Below are 15,500 nucleotides of genomic sequence, written 5' to 3'. Positions count from 1 at the left end.
ACCATCTTGTTAGTCTTTAAAGTGCTACATTGTCCTGCATTTTGCTTCAGTTGTAATTATTGTGAGCTAGTGTTTTTAACGTCATCTGAGATAACGTGTTCCATGTTTATGAAAAGCTTATTAGAATTCATACATCCAAGAAAGTAAAAGAGGAGAAAGAAATAAGATTTGATTTGAGATAACCCATTGGAATTAAAACACATGGATTTGGGGATCACATCCAAGGTTAAGTCAGATGAATCAGGAATAGAAAAGAAGAAAGTTTTAGGAGCAGTTTTGAGACAAAATTGTTCTAGTTCATCCCTGCTGCCAGCATTGCATTTCCCCCCACACAACAGAAATTGTATTTAAAAAAAGTTAGGACTTTTATTTCTGCTGCCACTGCATTTTAACTGTAATAAGCGTAAAACCCATTTCTAATTAACGCACTTGCAATTAAATCCATCGTCCAGAAGAAGATTGGAAAGGAAATGAGAACATAAGAAGGGTGATAAATGTCTGTCGCAAACGCCCCCTTGATGATTGCTCCTCTGGCACAAAATAAGGCACAAATTCTTGCTACATAATCACACTACTCAGCAGAAAAGGGAACTGGTTTTCTTAACTTTGAGCGATGAGCTAAAGGTGGCAAAAATGCCTCAAAAACTCTTGGTTCAGCTGTTGTAATACTAACAACAAAAGCACCATTCACTCAACAGCAGCACTTCTCAGACTGCAGCTCCCAACCCACAAGATGGCCAAGAGGCTATTCTAGGGACCCATAGACCTCCTCTTTTGTCCTTTTACTGGTCATCTCAAAGTAGAATGACCAGGCGTCCAGGTTGCCCTCTTTTCTGGCCCTCTGATCGCCATCGAGATAGATTTTGAAATATGAACAACTGCACTGCCTTGACAACAGGGGCCAGAGAGCAGTGGCTGCTGCCCCTGCCAGTTCTTAAGGCCGAGCCACCACCAACAGCAGCGCAGAAGTAAGGGTGGCATGACATGGTATTGCTACCCTTAAGTCTGTTGCTGCTGGCAACAGTGCTGCCTATTGGGTGGCTGGAGACCTATAGCTGCTTTATCCCCCAGCTCATCCTGTACCCTGGCAGTATCCTCTATTTGGGAATTTGAAAGATGGTAACTCTGGGGGAGTATCACAGCCTGAAATACTTTCAAAAGGAACCACAGCAAAAAAGTTTGAGGGTCCCTGCTCTGAGTCACCTTATGAAGAAGGGAAGCATTATTCAGCTTCCCTAAAGATACCCAAAATGTTTCACACCAAGAGCCACAGAGTGGCAGAAAGAACCCTCTGTGCAGCACCGCAATGCAGTTTTAGCAATGAATATCAACTCAGTTCCTGTATGAAACTTGAACCAATATCTTGCTGGCTCTTAGGGACAGTGTTCCCAACTGAGTCAAAGTCACCCATGAGATCCCCTGTGTTTCAAAAAGTGCACAAGCACATACGTGTGGAGTTACAAACTCTTCACAATCATCAGTTCTCTCTCTCTCTCTTGAAAATGACCACACTGCAAATCCAACAGCAGAAATCAGTCACAAGAGCCCTCACCTTTTCGGCCAGTTGAACTCAATGAAATGTCTCCAATTCAACACTCTCAAAGCTGCTACTTCAGCTCCTCCCACCAGCCCCCCCCCCATGTGATTATAATACGCAAACATTGTTTTTATGTTGTAGCAGAGTTTATTTTAATATCTTGTACAACGAGCATTGGTCTCCAGTACTGTAATAAGTTATAAGTTTACACAAGCAAGATGCTCCCCACCCTCACCCCCACGAAAGAAATGTTTAGCTTCCACCATTTCTAATGTATAGGGAAAGAGGGCATGACATTACCTGAAAATCAAAAGGGAAACCTAATTCATGGACAACATTTTCTGGAACAGATCTTGGGATTAGCTCGGTCTACTTGGATTCCATCAATACATGCAGAGGCCAAGATTAATTTAAAGAACACACTAATCTAACTGCAGTTTTTCTTTCATTTTAAAGCGGCTTTTTAAATGCTCTGCTGTATTGCTATCCTGTGCACAGTCTCGTACAAACAGTAAATGTTTGTAACAATTAGGTTTTCCTAAAAGCTACTCAAATCCACCCATCTCACTTCATTCAACTGTTCCATGTTTGAGCGCCATGTTTTAAGAGCTGTTTCATTTCATAATGTGCATTTTTTTTTGCAAATAGGATAAGCAAACCTCAACATATATTCCCTTTAAGTAACATACTATACATAAAACAAATAAATATTTTAAAACCCTTCAAGTGGCAACAACATAAAGAGTCTGTTTCAGGGCAGAACTCTGTTATGTAAAAAGTTTTCCAAACTTAGTTCTAAGGAGCACTCTAATTGTTCCAGACAGCTACCTGTACCATTTCCCCTGGCTTTATCAGAATACAGGAAAAAGTTAAATCAATAAGTTAAGAATTTCCTCTCAAGCCCAAACACAGAGAACTCAAAAATATGTCTGAGATTAAATTATTCAGATTCTTTAGGAGACAAATGAAGGGTCTGTACAAATGTTTCCCTTCTCCCTCCATTGAAGCATTTTGCCAGCAGTCCTGAAACTGTTAGGATAGCTCTGTGTACCTTGGAGAAACAAAAAAATAAGAAATAAAATTTCAGCACCAAAGGAGGGCCTCAAGGCTTAGAGATTAAGACATTACTGCCAGGTTGAAGACTAACTTGGCATTTTTCATCATATAGGCTGGCAGTTTTTTAGATCATTGCTTAGCTTTCAGCCTTCGTGGAAAGCTGCTGGCACAGCACCGACATGTTCTTCATGGGACACAAGTAATTGGTCTCACAGCCTTCTCAGATTCCATGAGTACTGTAATTCTGACAAGTTTGTGAATAGTAGTTTTTAGAAAAATGAAAAGGGTGAAAACCCCGCACACTAGACCTGATCCAGAATTCCTGTCAGAGGCAGGTGAGAATTGTACTATTCTTGGCTGTAGGTGGACAGATCATGCATCTGGATATCTGGGCCATTATTAAAAAACAAAACAAACCCAAACCCAAGCCAAACCAAAGGAAACCTTAAATCCTTAAAACATTTTAACGGAAAAATAAAATCTAGAGCCATGACTTTCAACCCTGTTTTTCATATGACTTTGAAAGACTCATTTTACAATATTATACATTTTATGATTTGTTAGAGATTAATTGGTTTTTCTGTGTCAAGAAGATGCAAATGGGTTTGCATTCCTTTGTCAATATGGAATCAGAATTTATGGCAAAATATAACTCATGGGGGGGCTTCTTTTTATCACAGAAAAACAATTGCTCTAACCAGGGAAACTTTGTATCACATCCAAATGAACCTATGAACCCATCTTCTTCCACAAAAGCACCTCAAGACACTTTACAACACTTGCAAGTATGCTATCTCCCAACAGAGGATGTTCTAATTCCACGTAGTGGTTTCTCCTTTAAGAAATTATATCCCAGTTTAGAACAAATTCAACCTTATTTAACAGGATGTTTTTTACATGTTCTATATATACAAGCTTTAAAATACATTTAAAAATAGCTGCACACATTTTATATCTCATTGTATATGAGAAGTGCAGTCCAGGCAGACCATGCTTCTCAGTATGTTAAAAAATATAAATAAAACTCAGCCAATCCTTCTCCTCCGGTAGCCACACTGGCCAACCAGGAAGGAAGACAGGCAGGCAGGCAGGAACACAGTTTTAAAATGGGAGTCTTTCACAAAAAACGCTACCAACAAATTTCAGGTTAATTTCCTCAAGCACGTCTATAAAACCTTTCCTTAGTAACTGAAATCTCATACAGCCATTTCAGCAATGAAAACTGTTGCAACATGCATGTGTGAACTGCCCACTCAACCAACTCCAACCCTGAGGATATTTCTGGCTTGATAGAAAAAGGAAATGTAACAATTTCTGCAGTATGGCTGGTTCTCCAAATCACAATTCTTTGTTTTCCAGGATGTTTCATGAATACACACGCACACTTCATTTCAAGTTCATGTTTCCCTCTAGTTAACATGCAGATTGCTTCTCCAGATCTTCCACATCTTGATGTCCCAATGAAACAATGTCATCCATCCAGAGGTTTTCCCAAATAGACCAAAGTCACCTCTGTGTTGCCATACACAGCAGACACTGCTGGATATAGGCAGGCCTTTGGCAATCCTCTGAAAGCAACTCCCAAGAACTCATAACCCCGCTCAAATGCTAATGTCTTGTCTTCCATGTCCAAGATGACTCGAATTCTCTCACCTATCTGCAAACAGAGATAGGAAGAAGAAAGAGTCAGGAAATACTCAAAGGGAGAACAATTAAAAGGAAAGAAAACAAAAATAGCACAGAGAATAGAAGAGGAGACCCTACAAGAAGGGCATTTTTCTGTTTCTCAATATAAATGAACTAATTTTTCTGGGGGAGTGTCAGTTTCACTGATGCACAGTAAGTTTCTCTATAGCTACACAGAAAATATCAGATTAACAGTGTTTTCCTGTAACCATCACAATGCTACATGCACCATGCATGGGCCCTTCACATGTGACTGTTCTGCTAATAACAATTATTACACTGCATTGCATCTACTTCAGTGTTCTGCAGCATGTGGCAATTTTTGCAATCATCTCCACCCTGTATTTCCCATGACTCTGAAGATAGCTTTTATTATGATAAATATGCAAAGCCTTTATACAGAGATTTTAAAGCCACAGAACTGGTTTTAAGAAGCAAGGGCTGTATGCCAGGTGCACTAAAAAACTTTTTTGGCCAAGTGTGCACTCTGAGCATCAGCATTACACTTTTATTTATTTATTATAGAACAAGAAGCAATGGGCTTAAACTGCAGCAAGGGAGGTTTAGGTTGGACATTAGGAAAAAGTTCCTAACGGTCAGAGTGGTCAAACACTGGGATAAATTGCCCAGGGAGGTTGTGGAATTTCCATCTGTGGAGATATTTACGAGTAGGTTAGATAAATGTCTGTCAGGGATGGTCCAGACAGTACTGAGTCCTGCCATGAGGGCAGGGGACTGGACTCGATCTCTCGAGGTCCCCTCCAGTCCTAGTATTCTATGATTCTATGATTCAATTTACCAGTAGAGCAGGAAAGTTCAAAACTATGTGTATGCTTTTCCCATTTGCCCTCCCCCCCACCTCTCGAAAAGACATTTCTAGAGCAGTGAACACTGAATGCGCTGAGAGAATCACAGATCAGCAAATAAACATTGTATTGCATGCCAGCTCATTTACCTAGAGCATGATTTGAAATTTAGATAAGTCACAGCTCCTAAGAGCAAGGAGTACCATGGCACTGCACAAGCTTCTATATTGTGGAAGCATCAATCCACCCTCAAATGGAGTCACCCTGAACCTCAAAAATGGCACTTAAGAATTTATTCTTTTTAGTCTTTATTTTATAAAAGAAAAGATCAAGTTACATGCTTTACTCAATCCGAGCGTTCTTTAAAGAGACATCAACTTGAAATCAAGTCAGTTTAAAAGTTAATGTCAAAGCAGTTTTGTCTACACCATATCTTTGAGTCTCCATGACAGTTCTGCAGTTTCAAGTTCTTCCCACCCTCCTTTCCCATTAGAGTTTGAAAGATCCAAACAAGGGGAATGGATCACAAAAAAAAAAATCAATCAGTAGAGTGACTACACACAATGCTGTCAAATGTACAAACTCAGCTATAGGAAGACAGTCTCTCTGATCTCTAAATTCCAATAATCTCATGTCTGCTCATAAAAATCATAGGTTAATGTTTCAGAGAAAAGTGCAATTTTTGAAAAGTAAGTACCATTACACAGATAATGTTTGCTATACCACCTGGACAGCGAACTTTAGAGTGGGGATTTAGGAATACAGCCGGTCCCCAACTTATAAACAAGTTACGTACCAAACACAAGGTCGTAACTCGATCTGTTCGTAAGTAGGATTATATTCACTGACGTACAGCCGTGCGGTTTGTAAGTGCGGATTTCGTTTGTAACTCGGGGACCGGCTGTATAGGAGGTTAGCTGTAAATACAAACGGTCGTAAGTCGATGCGTTCGTAACTCGGGGACCGGCTGTATCATATACATTAAACCAGGAATGAGGAAACTTTTTTGAGTCGGGGCCATTGATCCACAGAAAGATCAGTTGGGAGCTGCACACAAGTGAGAAGCAAAACCACAAAAAACCCAAACCCTCCCTTATGTGGCTCCTAACTGAGAGGGAGGAAGACACTCCCCTACATTCCCCTCGCACACCAAGCTTAGGGGAGCCCAGGCTTTTAGATTTTATGTGCTCAAGCCTCATGGGAGGGTAGGGAGGCTGGAGCACCAGTGCAGGCTCCCCAGTGCTGGGGGGGCCCGTGAGCCTCAGGGGCCGGATCCAGGCAAGCCAGGGACTGCATCTGGTCCCTGGGTTTTAGGTTCTTCACCCCTGCATTAAACAATGTTCACCCACTGAAATGCAGCCACATCTGAAGTGGATCACACAAAAACTCTACATAACAGTGTAAGTCAGGAAGTATTAGTGTATTCAATTGAAGCTGTGCTGTCAAAAAATCTAGTAGGCAGAATATAGTTGTCCAAAAGTGGAATTGGCCAAAGCGAAACCACTGATTTGGAGGGGGAAAAAAGCCATGCACCCTTTAATTAAGGCACCTTATCTGAACTTTAATGTTATGTTTAATCCAAAAGATGTCACCTCTAAGAATACCAGTTATTGAATAAACATCGCGTCAGCATCACTCAGAATTTCCTTGGAGAATTCCTACCCGATTATCAACTAGACCCAACACACTTACAATACGATGTACAACACACTTACAAATGACATAATGCTTATCAAACAGCCCTGATATTGAGGGACAAATCCTTGTTTAAAGCATACAGAATGCTCTGGTACTTCTTATTTTTTTTAAAAGAGGTAGCTGCATGAATGTAGGATAATTTCACATAAGATTTGAAATTATAAGAATGGTACACGATTATTTTTATTCTAACTGGAGGAGACAATGCTGGAACCTGAATCTGTACACCAAACAGGAACGTAATCTAAAAAATTAGTAAATCAGAAAAAAGAGAAGAAGGTAAATTTTGCCCCTCAACAGGTAAGCATTGCATACATAGCTACGTGAGCCAGGTTTAGGAGACAGACATGCTTACAACAGAAAAGGGCCATATTAAAGAACAGTGTTAAGGCTTATTGGGCAATGAAGTTTTGTCCTGGTCCCACAATTCTTGCAGGACAGTTGCCACAGATGCAGCAGAACCTCTAGCTGGTGCTTCATCTCACTTACCTGATATTTTGGTGCATTATTGCACTGTGGGAAGCTCCCATTTACTTCTCCATTATGTAGCAAATTATTGTCCACCAGATTCCATCCCCAACTCTGGTCATCGCTGCCCAGAAGCGCTACATAGCCTTGGCACTGCATGGGAGCCCGTTTTGTGGCAATTCCAATTACAGCGACCGTGCCAAGAGGGCCCTCCCACCAAACTTCCCAGGCATGACGACCCTCGCTGAAACCAATCTTCGTCCTTGCCCCATCTGTGCTCTGAGCAATAGGGTTCCGGTGCAACGTGAATCCATTCTTCTTGATGTACACATTCCTGGAGCAGTCATTGGTGCTGAAGGCATGTTGAAAGGCCCGTACCTAAAACCACAGAAAGGGAGAAGGGAATAATCATGAAACGAATTAATGCATTAACCTCTTACAGCTCGTTCCCACCACATTTCAAAGGCTTTTACAAGCCCGGTGTAGGAGGAGCGGCAAAGGCAGGGAGGCCAGCAGGCTCCAGACTCCCCGGGCGGGCGGGAGAGGAGCGCCCCGGGGAGGAGAGCAGGTTGCAGGGCGGCAGAGGAGGACCCCGGGGAGGAGAGCGGGTTGCAGGGCGGCAGAGGAGGACCCCGGGGAGGAGAGCGGGTTGCAGGGCGGCAGAGGAGCGCCCCGGGGAGGCGAGCGGGTTGCAGGAGCGGCAGAGGAGCGCCCCGGGGAGGAGAGCGGGTTGCAGGGGCTGGCAGAGGAGCGCCCCGGGGAGGAGAGCGGGTTGCAGGGCGGCAGAGGAGCGCCCCGGGGAGGAGAGCGGGTTGCAGGGCGGCAGAGGAGCGTCCCGGGGAGGCGAGCGGGTCGCAGGGCGGCAGAGCAGCGCCCCGCGGAGGAGAGCGGGTGCAGGGCGGCAGAGGAGCGCCCCGGGGAGGCGGGCAGGCTGCAGGGCGGCAGAGGAGCGCCCCGGGGAGGCGGGCAGGCTGCAGGGCGGCAGAGCAGCGCCCCGGGGAGGCGGGCAGGCTGCAGGGCGGCAGAGCAGCGCCCCGGGGAGGCGGGCAGGCTGCAGGGCGGCAGAGCAGCGCCCCGGGGAGGCGGGCAGGCTGCAGGGCGGCAGAGCAGCGCCCCGGGGAGGCGGGCAGGTTGCAGGGCGGCAGAGGAGCGCCCCGGGGAGGCGGGCAGGTTGCAGGGCGGCAGAGGAGCGCCCCGGGGAGGCGGGCAGGTTGCAGGGCGGCAGAGGAGCGCCCCGGGGAGGCGGGCAGGTTGCAGGGCGGCAGAGGAGCGCCCCGGGGAGGCGGGCAGGTTGCAGGGCGGCAGAGCAGCGCCCCGGGGAGGCGGGCAGGTTGCAGGGCGGCAGAGCAGCGCCCCGGGGAGGCGGGCAGGTTGCAGGGCGGCAGAGGAGCGCCCCGGGGAGGAGGGCAGGTTGCAGGGCGGCAGAGGAGCGCCCCGGGGAGGAGAGCAGGTTGCAGGGCGGCAGAGGAGCGCCCCGGGGAGGAGAGCAGGTTGCAGGGCGGCAGAGGAGCGCCCCGGGGAGGCGGGCAGGTTGCAGGGCGGCAGAGGAGCGCCCCGGGGAGGAGAGCAGGTTGCAGGGCGGCAGAGGAGCGCCCCGGGGAGGAGAGCAGGTTGCAGGGCGGCAGAGGAGCGCCCCGGGGAGGAGAGCGGGTTGCAGGGGCTGGCAGAGGAGCGCCCCGGGGAGGAGAGCGGGTTGCAGGGGCTGGCAGAGGAGCGTCCCGGGGAGGCGAGCGGGTCGCAGGGCGGCAGAGCAGCGCCCCGGGGAGGAGAGCGGGTCGCAGGGCGGCAGAGGAGCGTCCCGGGGAGGCGAGCGGGTCGCAGGGCGGCAGAGCAGCGCCCCGCGGAGGAGAGCGGGTGCAGGGCGGCAGAGGAGCGCCCCGGGGAGGCGGGCAGGCTGCAGGGCGGCAGAGCAGCGCCCCGGGGAGGCGGGCAGGCTGCAGGGCGGCAGAGCAGCGCCCCGGGGAGGCGGGCAGGCTGCAGGGCGGCAGAGCAGCGCCCCGGGGAGGCGGGCAGGCTGCAGGGCGGCAGAGCAGCGCCCCGGGGAGGCGGGCAGGCTGCAGGGCGGCAGAGCAGCGCCCCGGGGAGGCGGGCAGGTTGCAGGGCGGCAGAGGAGCGCCCCGGGGAGGCGGGCAGGTTGCAGGGCGGCAGAGGAGCGCCCCGGGGAGGCGGGCAGGTTGCAGGGCGGCAGAGGAGCGCCCCGGGGAGGCGGGCAGGTTGCAGGGCGGCAGAGCAGCGCCCCGGGGAGGCGGGCAGGTTGCAGGGCGGCAGAGCAGCGCCCCGGGGAGGAGAGCAGGTTGCAGGGCGGCAGAGGAGCGCCCCGGGGAGGAGAGCAGGTTGCAGGGCGGCAGAGGAGCGCCCCGGGGAGGCGGGCAGGTTGCAGGGCGGCAGAGGAGCGCCCCGGGGAGGAGAGCAGGTTGCAGGGCGGCAGAGGAGCGCCCCGGGGAGGAGAGCGGGTTGCAGGGCGGCAGAGGAGCGCCCCGGGGAGGCGAGCAGGTTGCAGGGCGGCAGAGGAGCGCCCCGGGGAGGCGGGCAGGTTGCAGGGCGGCAGAGGAGCGCCCCGGGGAGGAGAGCAGGTTGCAGGGCGGCAGAGGAGCGCCCCGGGGAGGAGAGCAGGTTGCAGGGCGGCAGAGGAGCGCCCCGGGGAGGAGAGCAGGTTGCAGGGCGGCAGAGGAGCGCCCCGGGGAGGAGAGCAGGTTGCAGCGCGGCAGAGGAGCGCCCCGGGGAGGAGAGCAGGTTGCAGGGCGGCAGAGGAGCGCCCCGGGGAGGCGAGCAGGCTGCAGCGCGGCAGAGGAGCGGCCCGCGGAGGAGGGCTGGCAGCAGGGCGGGTGCAGGGCGGCAGAGGAGCGCCCCGGGGAGGCGGGCAGGTCGCAGCGCGGTAGAGGAGCGGCCCGGGGGTGCAGCGCGGCCCGAGCGGCGGGCGCACCTTGCCCTTGTAGCTGGGCACGTTGCAGAGGAGGTCGGTGCGCAGCGCCTCCTCGGCCAGGCTGCGCGCGGCCAGGCTGCGCCACACCTCGCTGTTCTCGTCGCCGTGCAGGACGCGGTGCCACAGGCGGCACACGAGGGCGCAGCTCCGCAGCTCGCGCAGCTCCAGGTAGGAGAAGACCAGCTCGAGCACGCGCCCGGGCAGCCGCCAGCCCGCCCCGCCCGCCGCCATCGCCCGGCCGGCCGGCCCCGCGCCGACAGAGCCCTGAGGCGGCGCGCGCCAGCCTCGCGCGAAGCGGCGGCGCAGGGGGCGGCGCGAGCCCTGCGCCCGCCCCCGCCGGGCGACACGAGCGGGCGGAAGCGAGCGCAGCGCGCGGGCGGCAGGGGCCGAGCGGGCAGCGCCGGGCGCCGCCGCCCAACCCCCCCGCGCCTCGCCCCCCGCGGCCGGCCCGCGCCCCCCGCAGCGGCTGTGGCGGCCGCTCCGCGCGGGCAGGCGGCCGCCGGAAGCGGCGCCATCTTGGTGAAGGGCAGAGCCCGCCCGGGCCCATGGGAGCGCATGCGCGGCCGCGGGTGGGGGGAACCGAGCGGCGCGATGGGATGACGTCATCGTGCCGCGCCGGAACAGGCGGCGGGAGGGACGCGGAGTGCTTGGTGCGGTTGGAGGTAACGCGGCCTGCGTCCGTCCCGCCCCCCCCCCCCCCGGGCCTTCCCTCCTGCCCCCCCCGGGCCGTCCCTTCAGCCTCCCAGTACATCCCTCCCGCCCACCCCTCCTCCCACAGTGTCCCCCGCGCTCCGCTCAGCCCGGGGCCCCATCGCCGCTCGTTGCTCGCGCTCATCTCCCCGCCGGGCTTCCTGGGTGTGGGCGGGGCCTGTGCCGATACGGGTGTGAATGCAAATCCCGTGTCCATGCAGCGCTGGCAAACGTGCTCCCCGCAAAATCCGAGCAATTCACGCTTGGCTTCCAGTAGAGACTGTGCTTCTTACGTCATGGGGCTGGAATGCCAAACTGCTGAAGCGCTGAATGTCTTTGTGTTTCAGCCATGGCATGTCAATCTGCTTACAACGCGCTTTTCAGCTCCAGCCTACAATGTGACTTATGCAAGTGGCGGGGTGTTTCTAGGTGGATCCATTTGCAGGAGCAGAGCTATAGACGTGCTTGCTGATGACTCCCAACTAATAAGGATAAACATGATCATCAAGCACATTTCAAGTTAGCTGAAGTTCAGGCTCTGAGAAGTCTGAACCAGCCACCAATTAACAATGTAAAGTGTCATTTAAAAAGTTAACTGGTTCAACACTATGTTTGTGTGGGGGCAGCCCCACCGCTTGCAGTGCAGCAGGTTAGCTGGGCTGGAGCAGCCACCTCAGTCTTTTCTCCTTCAGTTCCTCTGCACCACAGATTACTTCTCGAGCTCATATTTAACCCTTGTTCAGCTCTTCTCTGAACTCCACCAATTTACGTCATTCTGTCTTCACAGATAGTCCTTGGTGACTTTTCATTTTTTCCGTATACCATCTTTGGATGTTGTTTCCTTTCTGATGTGTGGGTTCTGCTGTGTATAGCTAAACTATTTCCTTCAGTGTACTGTGATGTTACTTCATGCAAACTCTACCATAAGCATCAAAATAAGCTTATTGTTTAGGAAGACTAGAACTTTGTCTTATACAGTTTTCTTACTCCGTGTAGACAAGTCCCAAGACTTCCTTTCCTGCTGCTCTTTTCAGTAAGTGCATTAGAAACTTTTAACTTGCGTGTTGTGATGGCACGTAGAGACACCAGTCAGAGAGTGGAACCCCATTGTACTGAGTGCTCTGCAGGGGTCATGGCTGAAGTACCTTCCATCTGGACAGCTACTCAAGATTAGCAGACAGTGCTTTAGTATAGTTCAGGAACCAGGCGCAGCACTTCTCATGGTGAAGCAGCAAAGAGGGATGATACAAAATGTCAGTACTGTTTGAGCCCACGTTCCAGTTCACAAGTTTACCTTTACAGGTGTCTGTTTTACCGTAGGGACACTAACATCTCATACAGGACACGTTACTGAGTCAGCCGAGCACATGTGCATTCTTCATGCATCAATTTGTTTTCATTCACAGACTCCCCGAAGAATCATGGCAGTCAAGTGGCGGGATGGACATTCCTCTTCTGTACTGTGCTTGAATGTAAACAAAGACGGTCTGGTGGCTTCTGGAGCAGAGAGAGGAGAACTCTCAATGTGGAACGAGGAAGGGATTCATTTAGAACAGATACAGCTCCCAAGGGCAGATGATGTCACCTGTGTTGTGTTCTCTCCCACCTGCCCCAGCAGGCTGTACACCTCCCACGGCGAAACCATTAGCGTGCTGGATGTCAGATTCCTTAAAGGGCCAGCTGAATGCTTCCATCTGAATGAGGAAGAGATCAATTGCCTCTCAGTGAATGAGACTGACAGTGTCCTGGCTGCTGCAGATGACTCTGGGGCGATAAAAATTGTGGACTTGGAAAATAAGAAAGTCAGCCGGTCCTTGAGGAGGCATTCAAACATCTGCTCCTCTGTTGCCTTTCGGCCTCAGCGCCCTCAAAGCCTTGTGTCTTGTGGACTGGACATGAAGGTGATTTTTATAGTAGAAGGTGGATGATGGCTAGAAAACTTAAATGTCTACTCGATATGAGTTGTTAGATGATATTTGCTGTGCTGCTCCTCCATTCTGGGATTGTTAACATGGCTCTCCAACACTCCTAATGTGGCCCTAGCATAGTAGCCAGAGGTTTGGATTCTCCTGAACTGTTAGTATGTTATCCTGAAATTGGTTCATAATTACATAGTATTTAAATGTGTTCAGCATTATCTCCTATGAAGTCATCAACCTACCCTCCCACCCCATGAAGTAGGTGTTCTTCCCATTTTATAGATCGGGAAATGAAATGGGTCCCTGCAGAGAAAGTATCTGATTCTCAGCACTGTTCTCATTCCCAGTTACATCGGTGTGTTTTCAGTTACATAGCTACAATTGTCAGTTTGTCATGGCTCCCTCTCCCTGATGCCTCCAAACATTCAGGGTGGTCTCTTCACCTCCAGGGTTAAGCCTTAGCTATTCTAAGGAGGGCTGTTTCCGCAGATGTAGTTCTAATGATTTGTTTGGTTTGATTTGAAGGTTATGTTGTGGAACCTGCAGAAAGCTCGCCCACTGTGGACCACGACCCTGCAGGAGACCGAAGCAGAGGAAGTGGGACAACAATCAGCTGGCCAGTTCTTTAACCCTCCCCTCGCCCATTCTCTGTCTGTTGCAGCATGCGGTAATGTCTTTAGTTGTGGAGCTGAAGATGGTAAAATCAGGATCTTCCGAGTAACAGGGGTCAAGTTTGAACAGGAGCTGGGGTTTAAGGCTCACACGCTGGGCGTGTCTCAGGTCCTCTTTTTGCCAGATGTATATTGGCTGCTTTCTGGAGGAAATGATGGAAGGGTGTTACTGTGGGATGTCGGCAGTGAAGCCGGGAAGCAATTGAAGAGTCCTGTGAAATCCATCCACCGGAGGAAGGCCAGAACATCAGCTTCCCCCAAGAGAGGTGGAGAGCCCAACACCATGGTTACAAATGAACATGCCCGAGTTTTACCAAAACTAAGCATAGAACATGGAGAGAAGGTGAACTGGATTTCATGCACAGCGATCAAAGGCTTGAGGAGGGTATTAGTTGCGGACCAGAGCAGCTGTATATCTGTATACCCTCTGAATGCGACCTAGACACACACTGTTTAAGGAAGTCTTGGCAAGCAGCTAGTGGTTTTTTTTAATTTTTGCGAGCTGGCCTCTGTGGTTCCTTACAGAACACTCTCCTCTTGGTTCCCATGGAGAGTAATCTTCCTGTTGCTTAAATAATCCCCAGCTCTTCTGCACGTTTAGAAGTGGCCTGGAATTTGCTGTGGCACGTTATGCACATAAATAACATCACTCCCTATTTCAGTAGGGGAGCTTCTTCACTTCCTTATCTCCTTGTGGGATTGGAAGAAGGTGCATTTTGAATATAGGTGTGACTTGGTTGGAAATGGACCGAGAGGACTTGCAGACACTGAGGCAGCCTCATGCTACAGGTTGTAACATTTTATGTTTCAGTCTGCAAACATTGTGAGAGAGATGGTATTCAGTCGGGAAGAAAATAAATCAGTGGGCATGGTAAGCTTTGCTGAAAGCACAATTGACAGGAGTCCTCCAAACTCCCTGCACTAGAACAACATAATTTATTTTCCTGCTTTGCTTCGTTACCTCTCTAATGCTTTGCTTTCCCCATTTCAAACTTTCTGGTAGTTTAGGCCTAAATGGGACATAATCTGTTCTCTAAGATGCAGCACCTGAAAACGTGGGGTGCAAGCATGTTTGAACTATTTCTAATTTAATATAATGAAGATTACTGAAGTGAGTTAAATAGATTTAAAGCTCATCAAAGTGGGATTTTCAGACAAACAAAATGGTGGGACATTTATTTATTTGGTTTGTCCTTTGATTTCATGTGTCTCAGAGGCAAAAATATCTTTTTAAATCCATCTCGGCAAAACCTTTCTCCCTCCCTGCACTCCTGTTAGCTCTTGTATGGTTACCCTATTGAACCCTGCATGCAAAAGTGTGAAGTTGAGCATTTTCGAACTTCAGTGCAGAGTGTAATAAAAATAGAGGGCCAGGTGCTGCTCTCTTTCTTACAAAAAAGTCTGATTGATGTCAAGGGCTCCTTGCATGAGTATGACAAGCAGGCTTCCACCCTAAATGGACTGTTAGCTTCCTCGTGTAGGGCGATGTGACCAAATGTGAATCCCGTGCCTCTGAAGTTATTTCATAAACTTCACGCTCTTATGGGATGTGCACATAATTCAGAGAGCTTATTTCCCCAGGATGTCCTAAACCACTCGTGTGTTGAAAGTGCAGTACTTTAGTCTGGGAACCAGTAGGGCCAATTCCATTATTTTTGTCTCCTTGATTATACATGCAAAGGAGTGATCTCTGCCCTGAACTTTGAACTTTCTGATATCACTAAAATAAGGTTAATTAATGTTTGTCAGAAGCTTTTTTTTTGGGGGGGGGGGGCGTGGAAACAAGTGGTGAGATAATGGGATAATGGAATGTTCTATTGGAAGAAAAGAACAAACCTATAATTACAATACTTATCGTTCCCCTTTGCCTCCCTGAGTAACCCACTGTGCATCTTGTGCTTCACTAAAGATTAAAAGATTCCTTACAGTTGTGTATGCTTGATCTTGTTTTCTTACCCTCTGCTTTTGAATATGTAACACTCGGACGTTTTGAGGATGACAAAGAAATGCCCACTGTCAGAATGTATCAGGGTCTAGAGGCATCCA

The 15,500-nt window shown here is 50.1% G+C and overlaps 2 protein-coding genes across 4 annotated transcripts; one reads left to right on the top strand and one right to left on the bottom strand.

The window, feature by feature from the left end:
- Window positions 1-1,661: 1,661 nt before the first annotated feature.
- On the bottom strand, window positions 1,662-10,510 carry FBXO45 (F-box protein 45). Of its 2 annotated transcripts, XM_075937202.1 has the most exons (4): window positions 10,175-10,510; window positions 7,273-7,629; window positions 5,882-6,002; window positions 4,107-4,250 (listed from the first exon to the last, which is right to left on the bottom strand). In XM_075937202.1, the coding sequence occupies exons 1-4, from the start codon at window positions 10,403-10,405 to the stop codon at window positions 4,243-4,245; spliced, it is 717 nt and encodes a 238-aa protein (XP_075793317.1). In that variant the 5' UTR covers window positions 10,406-10,510; the 3' UTR covers window positions 4,107-4,242. The 2 variants fall into 2 exon arrangements, with proteins under 2 accessions (XP_075793316.1, XP_075793317.1); XM_075937201.1 differs by lacking the exon at window positions 5,882-6,002 and having other exon boundaries at window positions 1,662-4,250; window positions 10,175-10,489.
- On the top strand, window positions 10,207-15,385 carry WDR53 (WD repeat domain 53). 2 transcript variants are annotated; one of them, XM_075937200.1, is made up of 3 exons: window positions 10,207-10,342; window positions 12,271-12,765; window positions 13,309-15,385. In XM_075937200.1, the coding sequence occupies exons 2-3, from the start codon at window positions 12,286-12,288 to the stop codon at window positions 13,894-13,896; spliced, it is 1,068 nt and encodes a 355-aa protein (XP_075793315.1). In that variant the 5' UTR covers window positions 10,207-10,342; window positions 12,271-12,285; the 3' UTR covers window positions 13,897-15,385. The 2 variants fall into 2 exon arrangements, with proteins under 2 accessions (XP_075793315.1, XP_075793314.1); XM_075937199.1 differs by lacking the exon at window positions 10,207-10,342 and adding an exon at window positions 10,605-10,836.
- The last annotated feature ends 115 nt before the right edge of the window (window positions 15,386-15,500 follow it).

Source organism: Pelodiscus sinensis, chromosome 10, assembly GCF_049634645.1.
Source record: "Pelodiscus sinensis isolate JC-2024 chromosome 10, ASM4963464v1, whole genome shotgun sequence".
Classification (NCBI taxonomy): domain Eukaryota; kingdom Metazoa; phylum Chordata; order Testudines; family Trionychidae; genus Pelodiscus; species Pelodiscus sinensis.
This window is presented reverse-complemented; position numbering and strand designations above follow the sequence as displayed.